At 36.7% G+C, this 21835-nt stretch overlaps 3 protein-coding genes across 3 annotated transcripts; all 3 read right to left on the minus strand.

Moving 5' to 3' along the window:
* Window positions 1-2352: 2352 nt before the first annotated feature.
* Window positions 2353-5116, minus strand: LOC110860368. Its single transcript, XM_022109406.2, has 2 exons — window positions 4781-5116; window positions 2353-2913 (listed from the first exon to the last, which is right to left on the minus strand). Exons 1-2 carry the CDS (start codon window positions 4963-4965, stop codon window positions 2682-2684), a joined length of 417 nt encoding a protein of 138 aa, XP_021965098.1. The 5' UTR covers window positions 4966-5116; the 3' UTR covers window positions 2353-2681.
* A 462-nt stretch (window positions 5117-5578) lies between these two features.
* Window positions 5579-7169, minus strand: LOC118439157. The gene is made up of 2 exons (XM_035860238.1): window positions 6970-7169; window positions 5579-6414 (listed from the first exon to the last, which is right to left on the minus strand). The coding sequence occupies exons 1-2, from the start codon at window positions 7152-7154 to the stop codon at window positions 6015-6017; spliced, it is 585 nt and encodes a 194-aa protein (XP_035716131.1). The 5' UTR covers window positions 7155-7169; the 3' UTR covers window positions 5579-6014.
* An 11890-nt stretch (window positions 7170-19059) lies between these two features.
* LOC110860351 lies at window positions 19060-21584 on the minus strand. Its single transcript, XM_022109392.2, has 5 exons — window positions 21428-21584; window positions 20787-20949; window positions 20545-20598; window positions 20072-20125; window positions 19060-19650 (listed from the first exon to the last, which is right to left on the minus strand). The coding sequence occupies exons 2-5, from the start codon at window positions 20929-20931 to the stop codon at window positions 19436-19438; spliced, it is 468 nt and encodes a 155-aa protein (XP_021965084.1). The 5' UTR covers window positions 20932-20949; window positions 21428-21584; the 3' UTR covers window positions 19060-19435.
* Between the last annotated feature and the right edge of the window lie 251 nt (window positions 21585-21835).

Below are 21835 nucleotides of genomic sequence, written 5' to 3' on the forward strand. Positions count from 1 at the left end.
TTTTTTCCTTTCCAATCTACCCAAGTTTTCTTGGAGTAACCCCCTCTACACTGCGACCCATAAAACAAGGACACCTATCATTTTTTTCAATTTCTCAAACGACCTCCAAGATATTTCTATGTTATTTTCGCCATTAAGTACTACGGTGGGTAGTAGTCTTGTCGCAACTTTCCATCTTGGTTCATACTCATACAACTTGGGAATCAACAAATACATAAAATTCAGGTGACCCATAAAACAAGGACATATCCCAAAAAACAGGATGTTTGTTATTCCCCTGGGCGAAATCAATTGACTTTGGGCCCTAAATTATATCGTCAGTATATTTGTGATATATTGGTCTATAGTCGGTGTAAATTAAACTTTTTCTTAGGCAGGTATGCCATGGCGAAGGGTAAATTCCAGGCCATGTGGGAAAGGGGCAAGGTATAGGCTTTACTTGCAGATCGGTGGAGTATATCGAAAATTTCAAAGCACATAATTGTCAGGCGGCATTCCGTAGTAACGTTCAAGGCAAAAGGGACCACTTCCGGTGGAATAAACAAGCAAGGTGGGATGCCTCAGATGATGCAGAGAGAAAAATCCATCATTCTCCGTGACTCAGGCAGTTCCTTTGTGACTGCAAGTCAGACTAAAGTGGTTTCCAAGATTCCCTTAGCGAAATCAACGACAAACAAAGTCCGGCGTGCTTGCCCCATCCTCTGCAGAAGGAAAATGGAGAAGAGGGGTCAGCTTTCCCCGAACCACAAAGATGCTCGATCATAGTTAGAAAAAGGTCGAATGTCGTGGACCCGTAACTCGATCAACACCATATTTAGGGATAAAACCGATTCACATTGGATTGTCCTGAAAGGATTAAGTATCATTTTCAGGACCATAGGAAACAAAACTTAACTTTACCCCACACAGAGCGGGGGAGATGGTGTCGTGATCTGGGGCTTTATGGAATTGGGTCCAACATCGTGTTGTTCTGACTACTTTGAATTCACAGGTTTATCAGATCATTTCAGAAGAACAATTACTTCCTCCGAAACAAAAATTAGGAAGAAAAGATGGCAGTCTTAACAAGATAATACCCCATATTATGCTTCTCGGTGATCAATGAAATGGTCCCAAGACAACGGTATCGACATTCTGCCTTGGCCATTGAGGTGTTTGGATCTAAATCCGATTGAAACTATTTAGGGATTTTAGTCGCGTCTAGTTTATGCTAATACTCGGCAGTGTTCAACAGGTTCCGAGTAAAAACAAGGAATCACTGATGCACGAGATTCAACGTCGATCAGTGTTCTCAATAAGCACGCGGGGTCAATAAATCATGGATTTCTTTCTGATATAATTCAGGTGGATAGTTATACTGAGTATTGTTGTGAAAGAGAATTGATAAAATACAAAATAACTGGCTAAAATGAAAATAATTCCAAACCTGTCCTTGATTTACGAGCCACCTGATTTTGACATATTATTAGATAACTTCTCCGCCCCTGCATCAATTTTGAGGAAACTTTGCAACAAGACTACCAGGCACCGTAGTACTTAATGGTGAAAGAAGCATATAAATATTTTGGAGGGTCTTTGAGAAATTGGAAGAAATCCTTGGCGTCCTTGTTTTGTGGGTCGCAGTGTACCTAAATATCCAACTCTATGTAGATAAGTTTAAGGAATGAATGATAATTGATTATTCACAAAATGGTCTCATATTGCTCAGGCTTATCTTTGCCAAAGTCCAGTTTGTGTTACACGCGTTGATGACTTGCATAATCTATTTATCTATGTAACTCCGTGGATTTTATTTTAACAGTGTCTCCATGCACGTCGGACAGTGTGATTCCAATTATACGCAGTACATACATACGTACAAAAGCTTGCATGACATCAGTGTAACTTATCAAAGCAGGTATACTCAAACGACATTTATCCAAATTGCGCAAATTCGTCTTTATCAATTCAAAGTTTATTCATCTTTTACGAAATTTAGCGTAAACTTAACTCAACTATGTGCAAACTAGAAAAAATGGCTATTATCTTGTGGTTGCATCTAAAAGATGTTTATTCCCATACACAGTATGCAACAAAAGTCTGGCTACGATTACAAAATTTTTATACCGACATGATGCCGTACTTTTTCAACTTTGAAACTCTGTATAAAAATGTCAAAACTTTCTGTGTGGTAGGTGACAATTCGGTGACAATTCGGCGACAATTTGCCGACAATTTCTTCGTCGGCGATTTTAAAAATCATTTTTGTATGAAGTTTTAAAGTTGAAAGATTACGGCACCATGTTCATATAAACAATTTTTCATCGTAGACTTTTGACCTGAAAAATTTTTGGGTTTAGGCTGCAGAGATGATTTTCATTGACATTTTTATTTATTCCTTCAAATATACACACTAAAGGCTTTAGATTCACAATTACGACAAATTGTAGAAGGACAAATATATCAAGAAAACATAACTTGTCGACATGAAAATACCCACTATCTAAATAATATTTGACGCTACATACATCCTTGGACAATTGACCTGATCTCCATTATTTCTGAAATATCAAGGTACGCTACCAGCTCTGAGGTTGAGAAACAGGTCGAGTTTCCAGAAAAATTCTCGTTCGCAAAACCCGTCCAACTCGACCTTCCCGTCAAACTTATCGCCGTCGGAATAAATCCAAAATTGTTGGCTGCTAACCCAGTGAAAGTTCGTTCCGTTCCTCCCGCCGAGTTATAATCAGCCCCGCTATAAATTGAAATGGACGGTGTTGTTGTTTCCAAGGGTCCCAGGAACCGCAAGGACATTGTTCGAGGTAAATATCCATTCCTGCAAAGAACTGTCCCATCAGCAGAAAGATGTCCGAAAGTGGTCGAATCGTTGTAATTTGAATCCATGCCACTGAATCCTCACTGAATCCATGCCAACTGAGTTTAAAAAAGAAAATATTTCTTATTATTGACATAGCTACCGATTTCCGGAAGTCGGTAGAAGTACCGAAATTTTAAGAACTCAAATACACGAAAGCATCCTCGCGCAAGTTATATCTATATTATAATTTCGAAAAGTCCGTCCCGTAAAATTTTCCGTGACATTCCTGCATTCTGATTGGTCACCGGCTTTCTGGCTCTACCAATCAGGGAAGGGAATTATGATTATGATTATGATTATGATTATAATTATGATTATGATATAATTACGATCATGATTATATTTATGATTATGATTATTCTTTTGCAACAACATAAAAATTTCCTTAGCAACAAAAAAAATCCTTAGCAACATAAAAGAATTTCCCTAGCAACGTTAAAAAATTTCCTTAGCAACGTTAAAAAAATTGCTTAGCAACGTTAAAAACATTTCCTAGGCAACAAAAAAATTCCCTAGCCACGTTAAAAAAATTTCCTCAGCAACATAAAAAAAATTTCCTCAGCAACATAAAAAAAATTTCCTTAGCAACAAAAAAAATTTCTTAGCAACATAAAACAAATTTATTAGCAGCATAAAAAAAATCCTTAGCAAAGTTAAAAAAAATATTTCCTTGGTAACATTAAAAAAATTCCTTAGCAACATAAAAAAATTCCTCAGCAACGTTAAAAAAGTGTCCTTATCAACATAAAAAATATTTCCTTGGCAACATAAAAAAATTCCTTAGCAACGTTAAAAAAGTGTCCTTATCAACATAAAAAATATTTCCTTGGCAACATTAAAAAATTTCCTTAGCAACATAAAAAAAATTCCCTAGCCACGTTAAAAAAAACTTCCTTAGCAACATAAAGCAAATTTATTAGCAACGTTAAAAAAATTTCCTTAGCAACGTTACAAAAATTTCTTTACCAACAAAAATATTTTCCCAGCAATGGCAAGAAAACTCCTTAACAAGTCGAAAAAATGCCTTAACAAGTCGAACAAATTCCTCAACAAGTCGAAAAAATGCCTTAACAAGTCGAACAAATTCCTCAACAAGTCGAAAAAATGCCTTAACAAGTCGAACAAATTCCTTAACAAGTCGAAAAAATGCCTTAACAAGTCGAAAAAATTCCTTAGCAACGTTAAAAAATTTCATGTTGCCCGTCTTTAGGACGGGCTTATAGGCTAGTGTTTATATATATTTATGTACGTTATATGAATTTCGACGCGGTAACGCTTTTATTTTAGGCTGGAAAAATCACTGTGGGCGTGAAAAAATCCCACACGAATTGCCCCAAATCAGAGTTTTTCACATTCCCAACCTATTTTGGGTGGGTGATAAAAGTTCATTTTGCCAGTTTTTCCCACTGTCAATTATGTCTTTACCATCAAAAGCTATGACGCAACAATTGGGTCAAAAATTTATCCAACGGCTAAATTTTACCTTTTGGATACATATGTCTTCCTCGTTTTTATTGTACCTTTCGTAATACGAAAGGTATCAGAGGTCGACGCCGCCGATCGTACGCCGCCGCGCCGCCGAAAAATGTGATTTTAACAGAGATTTACAGAGATTTACTTTTAACGTTTCGACATCGCGCCGCCGACGCCGCCGAAAAACCCGAAAAAACTGGCGCCGCCGCCGCCGAAAATTTGTGGGCGTCGACCTCTGTTTCGTATATTTTATTAATTTTTATTGAGTATTTGGAATAACGAAAGCCTCTTATCAATTTTCAGAAGAAAAAGTTGAATGAAAGCCAAATTATAAATGCACCAGGACGGTGTAACAAAATTATTCAATGCTATTTAAATAAAAATCAAACTAAAGTATGACGCCAAAGAATATTTATTTTCATGTCTGTAAATGTTTTACATGGCCCTTACAATCCTTGATAGCAGAATGATCTGAATTCTCTCAGTATTGGCCAGTATAGTGTAAGATCAGGTTCTTTGGTCTGAAATTGCAACGCATTCCCTCCGGAGTCAGGTTCCGAGTAGTAGGTCAAAGTCTGCTTGTAACCAAGCGCAACCGAGATAAAGAAGGCGTAATAAAATACTCGGAGCAGCATTGTGACACGGTTTGTAAAGCAAGGTGACTGATGAACCTTCCCAGATTGGAGTATGTTTTATATAAACACGACATTTCGTAATACTTGTTGAGCGTTGACAGTTTAATTAATTGATATCAATTGATCGGTTTTCCCAAATTATCCTTTCTGGATCCTGTTTACGTTGGGTCACCGTGTTCAAATCTGACGCTTATCTAGTCAAAATTGATATACGTAGAACTATATTTGACTTTTTAAACCCGTTGGGAAACCCATTGGGAGTTTGTTGAGCAATCAGAAGTGACAACTACACAGATTATTATATACAAACGTAATTAAAAATGTAACATTTGACCCATCAATCCTTCAGTATTTTGTCGGTACGGCCAGCTTGTTATGCAAATATTTAGCTACGCCATAATTAACTTCTCTGTTGTGTAGTGCTTAGACCTCGGTTGTTTTTTAAATTTTCCCTCACCAAACTTCACCCATTAACTAGGCCCCAGTACTTCAAACGAAAACAAAACAGTTTTTATAAAAATAATTCTCGGTTTTCGAGTTTTTTTAGACATAAATTTTTAGTTTTGCTTGCAATAAAATTGGTAATACAGATCTATTTAAATATTTCGTTTATTAGTTCATAATTGATGGAAGAACAGAGTAGCAAAAATTCCACTTTTTGTGAAAGTATTTAGAACCACGATGTAGAATTTCTTTCGAATTGACGCGTAACAACAAACAGTATAAAATATTAGCCAACATGAATTAAATATTTTTATTCAAATCACAATTAGACGACAAAATTTTACACAATTTTCTAACACGGGAACGAAATCATAAAACTGGTACATTTAAGTACTTTGGAAATAATTTGCAACACGGGCTTATCAATATTACATTGCCAGAAAATAATAGGGAACTTGCATATATCACGTCATTACTTTAAATTAGTGGGTGGTTTAGGTTTTCTTATGTAAAATGTTAAAATTCCATATCCCTTATGATTGCGTTGGGTGAGTGGTAGATAAAATGGAGAATTTTTGATAACGTAATATGTAGAGGGCCCCAAATTACTCAGCGTTACATCCTTGGACTAAGGATTTTATCCCATACGATGATATATTTATGTACCCGATTATATCCATGACTGAAAAACAGGTCGCATTTCCGGAAAAATCCTCATTAGGAAAACCCGTCCAACTCGATCTTCCCGTGAGGACGAGAAATTTTGGAAGAAATCCGAAATTGTTTGCAGCCAAACCGGTAAAAGTACGTTCGACCCCACCCATGAAATATTCCCCACTTCCGCTGTAAATCGAAGCTGAAGGTGTGGTCGTTTCCAAGGGTCCCATATATCTCAGGGACAGCGTGGGAAAAAGTGTGTCGTTATAGCAACGCACCATATCCTCGTAAGAAACGACGTGGAGGTTCCTCAATCCGGTGTAGTTCGTCTCACTGAATGCTACCCAGCTATGAAAATGGGCAAAATATTATTTTTTATGGGGTAATCCATATATTACGTGGTGAAAAAATGCTCGATTTTAGCACCAACACCTCACATAGCGTACAAATTCAGGGATAGGGGATTTTAGGATTGGAACATGGAAAGATCTCGTAAAATGATGACGTAATATATGGACGTTCCCTGACGTTTTTTAGAAATCGCGACGAAAAGTAGTTGATATATATGTATGGATTATGCATGAATTTAGCAAGTTGTAAATTCGCCCGAGTAAAGATTTGAATTGCCTTCGGGCCAGAAATTGGCCCAATATTCGGCATAAATTAGGCCAAATTTTGTATAGAAAAGCGTTACGCTGAGAGATTCCTGCAGAAATGTATGCAGACTATGCAGAATTAAGCACACAGCGTTATATAGGACAAAACTGATAACAAATTTGCACATAATTATGAAAAAAAAAATATTCAGATATGCAATTGCAAATATGCAATTTACAGCCCCAGAAATCACGCGTCGTTCCATCATGGAGATGACTTATTTCAAGTTTTTAAAGCAATTCTTACTATCCTTGAAGAAGCCATGACTTCATTTCTCCCAATAACGGGGAGTATGCGGTAAGATCGGACTCTTTATTCTGGAATCGGAGCGAAGTCCCTACGCATCCAGGTTCCGTGTAGAAGGTCAAGGCCTGCTCGTAGCCAAGCACAAGATAGCCCAAGGCTAAGAATGAGACTAGTTGGAGCAACATTACGGCCAGGTTTGTTCGACAGGTTGACTGATGAATTTTGCCAGAATCGCTTGTATTTTATATAAACACCTCATTGCGAAATAAATATGTACTCAATGAGTGTTGACAATTTAATTAATTGATAGTGATGAAAGGTTTTCCCGATGATTTGCTCACCTTGCGTAGCACGGGAGCTATTGAATTATTCGTGTTCGTCTGTCTGTCTGTCTGTCTGTCTGATCAAGAGTTTTTTTTTGCATCAATTGATGCTAATTTAAAGTCCGAAAACTATTTTAACCCTAATTAGCATCACAATTGGTATCTAATAATAACGTATGATTACCAGATTCAAGCGTTTTATTACGTGATGATCTGAATATGCATGTATAATCCGTAGAATATTATTGTCAGTTTTAAGTAAATTGAGAAAATTTAAATTGATTTCCTGTAGTTAAATTGCGTATGGCTATTAGTTCTCGAATTAGATATATCGATCAAGAAAATAAATAAAAAATGGTTTGCAAGTGAAAAGAGGACTTTTCAAGCATTTTTCACATCTCTTAGTGAGCGTGGCGGACGAAAATCGGTCCATGGAGATAAACCAGGTTTTGATAAACTAATTGGGTACAACAACATAGCCGTTGATATTTTACGATGTCTCGGCCTCGGTTGACCAATCGCAAGTATTTATAATGGCCCTGGTAATTTTCGAAATTGAACACAATTTAGGCATATCAACGAAAGGATTACTCGTATAAAGCTGGTCGGCGTAATCCCATTGTATTTGTTTATCGGTACATATCATATTGTTCGCATGTTGACAATCAATCCGTGAATAATTAATCCTCAAATATGCTGCAGATGTAATAGATCATAGAGAGGTCTCTTGCTTACAGGTAATTATGCACACCTATGCGTGTGAAGTAGTTGAATGCTCAACTCCAGCGATTATCGTTAACCACATACAAGTATTTTTAACAGTTAATCCCTTTCAATCTTCATTCGCCGATAAGAAGACACGATTGTGAATTTAGTGTTGGTGAGTGAGCTGAGGTTTTTCCGATTTTATCCATCACGTGCAAGCAAGCAGAAGGGACCATATATAACAGAGGGTTGAGTCTGAAAAGAGGTTATGGGCAGAACACGAGTGATTGAGAGGGATTGACTGTTGCTACAATAGTCAGGGTTTGGAGCAAGTTTAAATTTCTTGCCACCACCAACCGAGACCCTCGTATTGGGTACTATAACTACTCTTTCTTGCTGGTTCCGGCAATTGGTTCATCATTTTGCGAATAATCAACGTCTATAACTTGTCCATCTTTTGCACATGAACTAATATCATGCTTTTCCTGACAGTAATCACATTTTTCATCACTTATTAATTCACCAAGAAGTGGACATACACTTGGCCAATGATGGCCGGAGCATATGTCGCAAATTTCACTGTGCACTTGCATACACATATCACAAATTTTATCGCAGTGATATGGTACTATAACTTCTTTCTGACAGTGAACACATTGTTCAATATGTACATTTTTTATATGGTGTTTAATGATTCGTAGTGAACTTGAATTTGCATCGCTGCATAATAAGCAACGGTCGACACCACTTATGTCAATTATAAATTCGGAAATTCTCATTTTTATGCAAGTTTGTATGACGACCCTCGTTTTACTAACTCCTTTTCCCTTCTTTATGCTGCATTTATGCGGATGAAACGATCTGTGCAAAAAATTACTTCCATTTCTTCTCAACTGTTTAGAGCGAACATTTTTCCTTCTTGATAGTAAATTCTGTCGAAATAAACACGAAGTTTTCAACTTCGAAAAGCCTTTCCGTGTCATTTCTTTCCAAAGAAACAAACGTTTTCTTGTAGGTACATTCCCTCATCTGATAAAATAAATAATCGTTCATAAAGCTCAAAAAAACCCTTCTCTTCTCATTTCTTGGAGCTAAATGTGTTCTCATCTGGCAAAATTGACTGCACTCGGACCCCCACGGTACTGGCCCAGCGCAAGCTGGTACCGGAACTATGATGACAGTGATGGGTTGGAACACTGTTTCGAGTTGGATTTTTTGAAGGTACGAGAGAACTTCCCCGCCACCTTTTCATTTTTCCTACATGGGCCTCAAAAGCCTGCATTGGTACTTCGTCCAGGAAGCAGACGATGTAGACTCAGACCATGATGAGTATGTAACGCTTATCTTCAACCGAGATAACGGAATAGGAACATATCATAACCCACTTCGCAATAATCGGACTACTTCTCTTGCTTTTCTTCGCTTCATTGCGGACGCATTTTCCGCTTTCTTAAGGCAAACTTTCTTTATATACCCCGCTGGCACATTATCGGACCACATTTTTCCCTATTCGAAAACGGAGGAAATTCGGAGAGAACGCTGGCCTTGTGGGTGTCAGCAGTTGAGTTAGTCTTGCCAACGTCTAGGCAATGAACTCCAGCAAGCGTTGCGAGAGTTTGTGAAGCTCAAACATATAGCAGGCTTGAGTATTTTCGATATAGAAGAAAATAAATACTTTTGTCGCAATAAAACTCTTGGCGGAGTTCTTGACTTTGTGCGTTCTCGCACGCGAGTTAGAAATGATGATAACATTATTGAAATCTTTCGTCCTCGGCTTGTTCCTTCTCTACCCCCACAATGGCCGTCACTCTCGCCAACTCCGCCACCAACTCCGTCAACCCCGCCACCATCTACACCATCTCCGCCAATTCTACCAACTCTGCCAGCCGCACCACCTTCTCGGTCATTCTCGCCAGCCCCTGCTTCGCGTAGGAGGAAAACCTCTACCCCTCTTCTTCGATCCCAGCAGTATAAACAACAAAAAATGCGTAAATGTTGCTGAAATGCAACAATAAAAATGATCATGTTCATTACATTTTTTTCAATTTCATATTCTAAATTTCTTGGCTATTTGAATTTTTGACATTGATTTGAAAATTTAAGTTGGACTTTAAAATTTGTTACGTATTTTGTCACCCATAATTATTTTGCAAACATTATATATTTCGCATCTATATTCATTATCACCATTGAGCACAACCATTTGCCCTCATCCTCCTAAATAGGAGTTGCATTACTCTCCATGCACACAAATTAGAAGGTTGCGCTCCACCTTTTTTCATTCCAACTTCTCCACTTCGGCTCTATTTACATGCTGCCTTTCCTTTCTCCATAAAGATTTTTGGGCACTTAGCAAAAGAGAAGCAAGACTGTAGTTTGGTTGGTGCCAAGAAATTGTACTCGTCTCAAACTCTGACTGTTGTAGCAAGAATCAATCCCTCTCACTCACTCGTGTTCTGCCCATAACCTCTTTTCAAACTCAACCCTCTTGTACGTATATGGTCCCTTCTTACATGCTAACCCCGGAATTATAACCCTTCCCCCATTTTTACCGTATGAAAAGCAATACATACATTAGGAACCGTTTCTTTTCCCGTCAGCAATGCATGTGGTGGCGAGAATCCGACTTTTTCCCATAAGAAATGTGGCGAGAAGCCCTATCCTTCTTTATCCACATAAAGAAAATAAAGAAATACATGTGGCGAGGACCCCTAGCCTACATGATATTCATTACGCAACATTAGTGTGAATCATTACATATGCCGACTTGGTCGACAAGTTTTGCGTACGTGACCACAATGTGCCTGTAACTTCCCCCTCAAACAATTTAAAGGTGTCACTCGGTCACACTCAAGTACTTCAAAACTATTCGCAAATGTCACTTATTTTCCCCTTGAATCTAGCAAACAGAATATGTAACGTAACTAATAAGTATATAGTGACATTCATTATACTTCCCCGAATGAGGAATTTGGCCATTGTTGAATCTAAGGGATTTCTGGAAATCCCAGCGGATGAGATAAGCTTGATTAAACAAAGTAATTGGATTTTGTTCCCTGTTCCAAACGTTACGGAGAGCATTAATGTTTTCTTCAATCTTCGTACTTGAGGTATTATCCTCGTTATGACAAACGAACAAAATTCAATTATGATAACAAGTGAATAAAAGAATGAATAATTATTGACGCCCTGTCATTCTTACTAACGATTTAATTTTAACATTTGCAATGGAAAAAGGGTCGCAGGGTCATACATTTATTATTTACATCTCTAGGTTCAGATTTAATAAATATTAGCATTTTAATTTGAAAAGATAGCTTAAAATATTTCTATTTTGGAGGTAGATATTTCAAATATGTTACGCATCATGGATCGATAAAATGACACCTATGTTGTTCGAAAGTAAGATATCATTCTCCAATGAGTCCAAAAGCTCTATGTAGTATATATCAAATGGTAGATAAGAAAAGAAAATTTGGTGTTGTGGCTGTGATACATTTATTTGTAGACTCAGTAATGTTTCAAAAAATTTCTCCGGTTGATTGAGATCTTCCATGAAATCATTGAAAGGGACAAACTTAATTATGTCTACATCTTCTATTCGAAAATCCTACAAAAATCTCATCCGTTCTACATTTGCTTTAATCTCCCTACCTGGCCTTAAATTTTTGACCAAATATGTTAAATCATTAAGCTTTTTTAGTACCTCATGTTTGCCTACGTAATGAGGAATGAATTTTTTAGATTGGCCCCTATGAACTTTCTTGGGATATTTCAGCAAAATTATTTCACCAATGTTAAATTCAACTGGTTTCCTATGTTTATCTTCGCGAGTTTGATAGGTCAGTTTCTCTTGTTCCAGGCGTTGCCTAACTTGTTCTCGTAATTTACCGATATCTTGGATCACGTTTGGCTGTTTATCGATTTCTTGGAATTGAAATGGAAAAGTCGGATCTTATGCATATACTATTTTATAAGGAGTTTCTCTGGTTGATTTTTGTACCGAAGAGTTGTAAGCCCATTGTAATTGGATTAAATTTTCATCCCAGTTATCATGCCTATCATTTACATAGTGTGCAATCATTTTAGATGTTGTGGAGTGAAGTCTTTCACTTAGCCCATTCGCTTTGCTATTATACGGGGTAATGAACCTATGAGTGACTCCAAATAATTTAGTATGCACTGCTAACACTTTTGATATGTAATTGGATCCATTGTCCGATAACAAATATTTTGGGCAAGCGTGTCGGCAAAAAATATTTCTTGAAAAAATGTAGCTACAATTTCGGCTAATTGGTTGGGAATTGCTTTCAATTCAGCCCATTTTGAATAAAGACAAATAGCATTAATTATGTATTTATTTTTGGCTTTTGTCTCCGAGAACGGGCCAACGATATCACTGGCTATCATTTCAAAAGGTTTAGTGGGAGTTGGAATAGAATGAAGTAAACCGTATTTTTTGCCGTAGTGTCGTTTATGGGTTTGGCAAGAATAGCAACTCTTAATATGTAAGTATAAATCCGTATTCATATTTGGCCAGTAAAATCGTTGTGTAAGTTTTACATAACAGCGAGAATATCCCATATAACCCGACATCGATATTGAATGAATTTCCGTGAGTATATCTCTTCTCATGATTTTTGGAATGAATGGACGTGAATACCCCAGTGTCCTATTGTAAAGAATGTTATTTTCAATCTTGAATTTTTTATGAAACGAACTATGAAGTAAAATTTTAGGGTAGTCTTCGTCTAGTTTTTTCAAGTCTTCTAATAAATTTAGGTCTACTAAATTACAGATCACGTCCTTTATTTCAGGAATAGGATGTCTGCTTGAAGTATCGGGAACAACATTTAATGGACCTTCCTTATAAATTAGCTCGTAGTCATGCTCTTGTAACATTAATGCCCATGTGGTTAGTTTATTGGAAATTTTGGTAGTATTTTTCCCAAATTTGAGGCCTACTAATGGTTTATGATCTGTGTAAATTTTAAATTTCTGCCCATAGATGTAACAATGAAAAATTTTAAGTGCGTAAATAATTGCGAGAAACTCCCTTTCTATCGTACTTAGGTTTGATTCAGCCTTATTTAAAGTTCTGCTACCATACGCATACGCGACTGGTCTTAATTTACCGTCGTCGTCCTCTTGGAGTAAAGCGCAGCCAACGCCAACTCCAACGCCAACGCCAACAGTTTGCTCCAAATTATAAGCATGAGATTCAATTGTATTGTCGGCCAAAATAATATCATCTATAAAATTTAATACGCTGTTCCAAAGCAAGCCAGTTAAAACTATAGAAATGGCACGACTATACGCTGCACTTCCATTTTTTGCCCCCATCGGAAGCCGCACCCACTCAAATAATCCGTAGCTAGAAGAAATGAAGGCAATTAGAGCAATTGACTCTTCAGAAAGGGGGATACCCCAAAAGCCCTTTTTTACGTCAGTCACTGACATAAATTTATTCCGGCGTCCGACCCATTCTAAGACCGTTTGAATGTTGGGTATTGGGAAGCTATCTGATTCCGTGACCTTATTAAGGGGACGTAGGTCAACCACGACCCTATAAGAAGGTTTTTCTACTCCTCCCCCTTTGTGACCTGCTTCCACTAAGACCACTCCTAAACCCCAAGGGCTGGAGGAGTGTCGGATGATACCTTTCTCTAACAATTCTGCTATCGTCTTACGTTCGAATTCCTCCATGTGAGCTGGCTTCCTATAAGGAGGTCGTCGAACAGGTTGTGATCCCGGTAATAGTTTGATGGTCTGCTTGTAACAATTGATAAGACCTATCTCTCCTTGGAGAAGACCAACGTTTAATCTGAAATTTCTGACTGATTTTCAGGAATTTCAGTATGATTATCTTGAGGTTGTGCGAGATTTGCTTGAAATTGTAAATAATTATCTGAATTACTGTTCTGAGGTTCCGCGTTGAGATTTGGATTTACGTGAGTTTCTGGAGTTTCTTGGGAATCTGTGTGTATACTATTTTAATCTAATTTAAGATTTATTGGACCTTGTGTATTTCATTGCTCTAGCTTAAGATTAGAATTTCTGATTTGTAAAGTATTATTTGAAAATTTGAGGTCAGATTTATAAAATGTGAAAAAGTCTGTCCCTAATAGTAAATCATATTTAAAATTTTGAAGAACATGGACATTGTTGTTGAGAGGAGAGGAAAGTCCTGGCAGTATTATATCGATTTTTGAAGAAGAGTTGATATACAAAGAATCATTTGTAACACCTATTACTTTAACGTTATATTCTAAGGGAATTGTTTGAGTTACAAAACTGGCATTAACGATAGAAATGGATGAACAGCTATCTAAAAGAATTGTGGCTGGTTTGTTATTTATAAGTCCTTTGATTCTCGTGAGACCGGAAACTGGAGTTTTGTGGTGGACAGCATAGGTATTTACTGTTGGAGACGAGGTGCAGGAGGTTGTGTTGATCTGTTCGGCGGTGGACCTTGTGGGGATGTAACATGGTTCCGCCCTTGGAAGTTTCCCTGATTGTACGCCGGTTGCTGGTCTGGTGTTGAGTTTTGGAATTGATTTCGCCAGGCTCTCTTTCGGCATTCTGCGATAACCTGTCCAAATTTCTTGCAGTAGTTACAAACTTTATCATAATTTGGATTGGTTGGATGAGGAGCAAATGGAGGACGAGGCATCGGGTGAGGCTGCAATTGATACGGTTGTTGATGCTGAGGTGGTAGCTGATGGTACTGCTAAGGTGGGGGATAAAAATATGGTGGTTGATACTGCTAAAAATTAGGGAATTGATTTTGAGATTGAAAATTAGGATTTTTGTCCCTCTTTTGTGGTACATTTTTCTTGAGCATGTCTGTCTGTGCGTTCAATGCGTTCAAAAATGCTTCATTTTGTTTCGCCAGAATTTCAGTAAATTGTTGAAATTGGTTGGATGCCAAGGCAGTTTGAGTGGCGAAAGTAGCTTCGCCCTGCTGCGCCAGAAAAAATTGAGTGTCAGAAATTTTCCAGATGGCAGTTAAAATTTGATCAATAGTTGTCGGATTTAACAGATTTATTTTTTCCAAATAAGATGGTCGCAGTCCTCGAATGATATATCTAATTTGGGTCTCGGTCGTCAGTTTCTCGTCAAAATCATGGAGCAAGTCTATCATTGAGTATACGTAAAGATCGGTCACGATGGTATCGGACTGACGAAATAAAATGCTCAGAACTTTTTACACAGTTAATGCAATTTCAAAAAAGTTGCATATGTTTACTACTAAAGGGTTTGGATTGCCATACAGTTCAAATTTTAATGATTCAATTCCGCTGTTTCCTACAGATTGCAGTTTCTTCTTCCGATTTCGCGTCAAATTCCGCCCATAGACTGCACCTACTTTCAAGCTGATTTTTTTGCATCTTTTCTTAAATTTTCGTGAGGTGTCTGGCGTTTCTGAAAGCTTAGAACATTTGGACTCCGTCAGCGCTCAGAATTTCTCAATTGGTCGCAGTTCAGGAAAATTTGGTGGGTTTCCCTTTTTTGGCACAAGTTCAATATTTTTCAGATGTCGGAACTGAGTGACCTTTTTGGCGTCATGGGACCTTGCGAAGTCAGGCCAAAACATTATTTTTTTATGATCTTTGGTAATAAACGATTCCAAGCCCCCTTTAATGCATTTAAGATAAACCCCCTGGTTTATAGTGCCCTCCAAAATAACAGGATCGGAAACATGACCAATGCTAGACATGCGTTACCAAATTCTTCATTTTTTTGTTAATTGGTCTTTCCTTTGGACTTTGTCTTCATATTTTACTTCACAGGGGTTGGGACTATGGAAAAAATGCCTTCCTGGAAGATTTGAAGTGTCATCTGTGACGTGGGGCTCATCGCCCATGATGACCACTTTTCCCTGAATCTTCTTCAACATTGTACGTGCATATAAGACGAGAAAGCGTGCTTAGAGTAGTACGAGGCTTTTTAATGCAGAAAAGAGGTTATTTTCGAGAGTGGTGGTGTATTGAGAAGGCTGTGAAAGAAAAGGTTGCGCTGGCCGGCGAGTTTATGGCTGTTGTAAAATGTTGACCTACTTTCGGAAAAAGGCTTCCTTTGGGCAGATAAAGGGTATTTTTGAGAGCTGGACTTTTTGGGCAGAAAAATAGGATGCGTAATAATATTGAAAGGAGAGAGACTCGATTTTCGGAAACTTATTTTAAAATTTAGGAAATTTAAACGGAAATTTTTGGGCTGACCTTTTTATCGACGACTGCCACGTTGGGCGCCATTGCTATATTCCTAAAAAAGGTTTGTTTCTGGCTCTGATTTTGTGAAAACGAAAATTAATATTTTATTTTATTACTAAATTTTTTAAAAATTACAAAAAACAGAAAAACTTAAACATTAGGTAGCCTAACCTGAAATTAATGGTACGAGTGTAAGGTATGAATCGTGAATGGTGGATGATGCTGGTTTTATTGACAGTCAGTCCGAGGACCTTACTATCGGTCAGTATTACAAGTACTCGGTGAAAACCTGAGTCTTGTAAGCGCAGGTAAGTATTCACATTTAAAATCATGGGCATATTTACACACAAATCATTGACAAATTAATGTTAAAATTGCACTTATGTGTTTTCAATAATTTTTTCTTTGCACTTATGTGATTTCGGAATTAAGCATCGAGTGCACTTACGTTATTTCGGAATTAAGCATTGAGTGCACTTATGTGGATTCGGAATTAACCATCGAGTGCACTAATGTGGTTTCGGAATTAGTACGACGATATATGTATATACATGATTTACAAAAATTTGAATCAAACTTTATGTATTGCCCCTGAAATTTAATGTTTACCTGGCCACAATCATAAATTGATGATTCTGGTCGCTGTTTAACGTTTAATAAATTGAATGTAATCCATGCTCATGATTTCGTAAGAAAATGGCTAGTACCTTGGACGTAGTTGTAATTGTACTTTAAGAGACGTTTTCCATAAGATTTTACATCATGATACGTGAGGTCTCCGATTTACATATGTATGTAAATATATGGCCATCATGTGATTATTTCAGTCAATGGATTTGATGATTTTTCATCCTAAACATGTACCTAAATATTTGTCAGCACTCCACTTATGCAATCCTTCTCCTAATTGGATCCCCAACATTACGCAAATCTTGTTCATCGCCGTGTTATCATTCTTTTGCACACGGATCGTTGCTTCAACGTCCATCCACACTTTTGTTCTTGCAACGTTTATAAAACCAATTGGGCTTTGGATATCATCGGGCTCACCGTGATTTTTTTTGTCTTCATGAGGAGTCAAATTCGCAATTTGTCAAGAACATAACCACGTAAGCATAAATAAGAGTGATGATACACTACGTGTCAAAATGATATGACCATCTCTTGCATTGATTTCACATATCTTCAAAATTGCTACACTTATTACAATTTCAGTATTAGTAAACTTTTGTTTATGTTGAAAGCATACATGTCACCTTCGTAAATGTAATGAATTTACGAAGTTTGCGATAATTATATGCATACGAGGCTTCGTAAATATGTATTGCAAAGGTTCCAGAGGCTTTTGCTTCGGTGCCAATCAAAAGCTCGGATATTTTGAGCCGCAAAGTTACCCATGATATGTGTTGGGTAAAGATACATAAACGCAGAATTTTGTGTAAACCTTTACACAAAAATACTTACGTCGTGGCACCTTTCACTTTTCAGGTCCAAACTTGACGAATATTGTATTACGATTCTAAATAGCGCTAATAGTAAGACGTTCATGAAAAGATTAATTTATCCAATGATTTAATGTTCTTGCTATACGGTTGTGTTTCCGTTATTGCCGTGCCGGTGATGTCATATATGCACCACGGTACAGTGGCACAATTAGCATATACATAGGCAAGGTAGGCAAGAACTAGGGGCCCCGAGACATCAGGGGCCCCACGTCTGCTCACCGTAGATAATTTACAAATTTAAAAAAATTATTAGTTAAAGAAACCCCTGATCGGCGAATTTAATTGGTCTTAAACATTTTCATCGGAAGTTTTATGGTATTTTTTTCAAAAGTAATGTGTATGTTTGAAGTTTAAAATCAAATGGTTATCAAATACCTACATACATGCAGATTTTTGTCAAATTTTATGTCAAAAAAATATTTGAAACATAAGTTTAAAACGTTTAATCAGCTTCTGTAGCCAAAATCTGCATATTTCGTTTCGAATTTTGGAATGTAAAAAAATTATCTTAAATTCAAAAAGACACATAAACACACACAACTTTTTTGGTCATTTGCCTAGGGGCCCCCAAAGTATAGTTGCGCTACTGCCCTGGTAGGTTATGATTCAATACCATTTTGCTACATAAGAGTGTCTATGCAATCGATGACTTATCATTTTAACGTGTAGTGTACATATGCAAGGTTACCGGTTTGAATGAATTTTGAATGAAGAAATAAATTTTTTTAACCGTTATGTATATTCTAATCCATTGTAACAGTATTTCCGCCAAAATCGGATATGATTTCCAGAACGAGAATCCTCGTCGCCTTCTTGTTGGTTCTGTTAATTCTACAATGCGCAATTGGGATGTCCGAGTCGGCCACGTGGTGGGAAGCCACTAAAGAAGTGTGTGGCTACGTTGGCCCAAAATTAGTCTTTGTGGGCACCGTGATGGGCTTGTTTGCGGCATGATGTTCTTTTTTTAATTACAAGTTTACAAATTATTTGTGTATTTCAAAAATGCCTATGCCTATTAAAATGAGTGTTAAATAACGTATGCATTTTATGGTTGTTATCTGACTGTTTTTAAAAATTATTTATTATATGGATGTAAGTTTTTGGAATAAATTAAAATTGATGGAGTAGTAAATACTGACGGAATTCATTATAATATGTTTTTGCTAAATTGAAATTTTAGGGTTGCGACTCGTAAGTTGCGTGTCGCAACCTTAAAATTTCGATTTCTCGCAACTTGTGAGAATTAGTTATTGACCAGATTATTGCTAATAAGCAAAAAAGAAAGTTGATCTCTGGCTTGTGTAACAACCTGCATTATATTTTATATATATATTACCCTGAAAATTTGTCATTTTTTTTATTTATTTATGATCCTTAAAACAGTTTTTCTTCCCCCTGTTGAACAACCTACCGCGGTTAAATTACATGTACTTCTTTAAAATATGAACGACAATCTTTAATTTATGCACTAATTCTTAATTTTAATCTCATCTAAATAGTGATAAAATACTAAATAAGTTATTTATTTTTTGGAATGAAGTCGTCAAATATTTTGATTTATGCTGTGACCAATAAATAATTTTATTTATTTTTACAATTTTACAATTATCAATGGTATGTAGCCATACATACATGATGTGTAAAGGCCATTGGCTATGATGCAATAAATCAATTATTAATATTATATCTGACCTCTCACACTTTAGTCATTTACTAATTTTCATTTACAACACAATTTCTTCCACACGTTTTGGTTCCCGCCGCAGGTGGCCTGAAGAAGTTCAGAGTAGCCTCCTCTGCACCTTGAACCACGCCCGTTGGACCTGGTGCACGGCATCCAAAAACAATTTGGTCCTGCGTTTACATAAATATCGGGATTCATCACCATTTGGGCACTGGGAACGGCAGGTTGTACTAGATAAGGCTGATGTCCAACTGTACATATGTAGATAGGCAAGAAAGGAATTTAAATATTTAGGTGAGAAAAACCTTAAATTACAATTCAACCTTTTTCAAGCTATACTGGAATTTTATGGCAAGTTATCTTAAAAAATCAAGCCAAAAATTAGCAATGGTCCCTTCGAAAAAAATCGTACGGGTCAAAGGTCACACTTGGTTTTCGCCGGTGTAAGAAAAACGAGAGAAAATTGAACTTTGCCGAAAATATATTTCTTCCAAGGGAAAGATACATAAGTGTCATCTGACTAATCACCGTTGGCTTGATTTTTTAACATAACGCACCACACAATTTCGGTATAGATTGAAAAAATGTTCAATTTTTAGACACAACTTGTTAGTTTTATAAGAAATTCAGGGTTTTTTTAGTCGTTAAAGCAGTTTCTATGTGTACGCTTACATATTCCAGCCGAATGGGGGACGGCTGGTTGTACTGGGGAAGCCTGATGTCCAACTGACGAATATAACAAATATATAGTTTAGTTTTACATATGTAAATTGGGCCCATCTTCAATTATGTAAGCTCAAAATGAGAAGGTTGCAAATTTTACATTGTACAAGGGAAAATCGTAAAGTTAACACCTTAGCGGTAATAGAAATTGCACGAAAATTGTAAAAAAAATCACTTTCACATGGAAACTCTCTAGACAAAATGGTATTAAATCATTACCGACCGGAATGAATATATGAATGACTTCGTCCTATACAATAATCCGGGGTTTATTTCTTAGCAATGAAACAAACTACATACATACTTATTAACAATCCGGAAGTTATTACCCAATCAAAACCAGCACGGAGCGTACATGTCTATGACTTCATGACATTTTTAAGAGTGTACATACATATGTAAATTTGTTTTGTATCACTTACATATTCCGTATGGCATCGGAATGGCCGGTTGTACAGGTTGTGCTTTATGTCCAACTGAGCATGAAAATTTTTACATAAATACAACATTAAAATGACGCCAAAATTACTTATGAAATTGGAAAATTTTTGCATAGATAAGAATTATTCATTATTCAAAGAAAATAGAGTTTCGAAAAGTTACAAAGGTGCAAAGTGATGAAAATTGTCTTTCCTTCGACAATTATTGTGTTTATGTCACTTACATATTCCTTGTTGTATGGGATCTGCCCGTCCTTGCTGGAATGGTTTCGAATTTGATCCTTTGACATACACAGGTCGACGACCGTCTTGACCACGTGACGGGGAGATAGCGAGAAGGATGATTCCCGTCAAAATTGCCAGCTTCATGGTAGTAACAGATGTTTTCTGAAATTTAGTACAAATGTATGTAAATAAATACTTAATTGTGAATGTATTGCACAACTAGGAATGAAAGTCTATCAGTGTATGCTCTCAGATTTTACATATTTGCCACGCGATGACGCCAGCGGTCTCGCTCCGATTTTGACAAAACCATGATACATGACGCGTCTTTAACAAGTCTTTCAGAATTTTTCATAGTGGAAGTTTAAACGAGAATATGAACGAATCTATATACGAGAATTTGAATTTTTACCCTGAAAGTTTTCTCGCGATGGAGAAAGTGCACACGGATGAAATAATTTTCTTTAAGCTTCGAATTATAAAAAATTCTGATATTCGTGTTGACTTATTTATCTTTAGCTATATACGTAATTATCGTGATTTCGTCAAATTGGTTTTTGCAAATGTCATCCTATCTAAATTTGTGATCGATTGAAACTAAATTGAAATCGGAGGAAATCCATGTAACAAATCAACTCACATTTTCTAGATAGTTTACACAGCAGGCTTCTCGACGAGCACGTTCGTCAGCGTAAACTTTGTTTGAAAATATTTGTCGAGTTGTTGTCCTTTTATATGGATGGTATTGCGTCAAAGTATATGTTTACATATGTATGCCGGGTCAGTAAACTTTAAGTACACATGAAAATGGGCCATTTCACAAGAAGGGATTTAATATATGATCCAAATTGATATGAAATTGGTGGAATTGATTTTAAAAGCGGTTCAAACCGATTTATATCGGTCGATTTGAGCTGATTTTAATTGAAAATGCATAAATGGATTATTCAAATATTGACTTTCAGGTATCAAGTTGATTGTGATGGTGTTGAATTGTGGATTAACAACTTGCCACAAAATCCCAGAACAATACGCAGGATATCTTAAT

This window comes from Folsomia candida, unplaced genomic scaffold (genome assembly GCF_002217175.1).
Source record: "Folsomia candida strain VU population unplaced genomic scaffold, ASM221717v1 Fcan01_Sc031, whole genome shotgun sequence".
Classification (NCBI taxonomy): Eukaryota; Metazoa; Arthropoda; class Collembola; order Entomobryomorpha; family Isotomidae; genus Folsomia; species Folsomia candida.

What these genes read in the sequence shown, in the direction of transcription:
- LOC110860368 (XM_022109406.2), bottom strand. Translation starts at nt 4,965, where the DNA reads ATGCTGCTCCGAGTATTTTATTACGCCTTCTTTATCTCGGTTGCGCTT. An exon ending in TCATTCTGCTATCAAGGATT is followed by an intron (nt 2,914 to 4,780) that starts GTAAGGGCCATG and finishes TTTTAAACTCAG; the next exon opens with TTGGCATGGATTCAGTGAGG.
- LOC110860351 (XM_022109392.2), bottom strand. Translation starts at nt 20,931, where the DNA reads ATGAAGCTGGCAATTTTGACGGGAATCATCCTTCTCGCTATCTCCCCG. An exon ending in TCCGATGCCATACGGAATAT is followed by an intron (nt 20,126 to 20,544) that starts GTAAGTGATACA and finishes TATATTCGTCAG; the next exon opens with TTGGACATCAGGCTTCCCCA. An exon ending in CCCCCATTCGGCTGGAATAT is followed by an intron (nt 19,651 to 20,071) that starts GTAAGCGTACAC and finishes ACATATGTACAG; the next exon opens with TTGGACATCAGCCTTATCTA.
- LOC118439157 (XM_035860238.1), bottom strand. Translation starts at nt 7,154, where the DNA reads ATGTTGCTCCAACTAGTCTCATTCTTAGCCTTGGGCTATCTTGTGCTT. An exon ending in TCATGGCTTCTTCAAGGATA is followed by an intron (nt 6,415 to 6,969) that starts GTAAGAATTGCT and finishes CCATTTTCATAG; the next exon opens with CTGGGTAGCATTCAGTGAGA.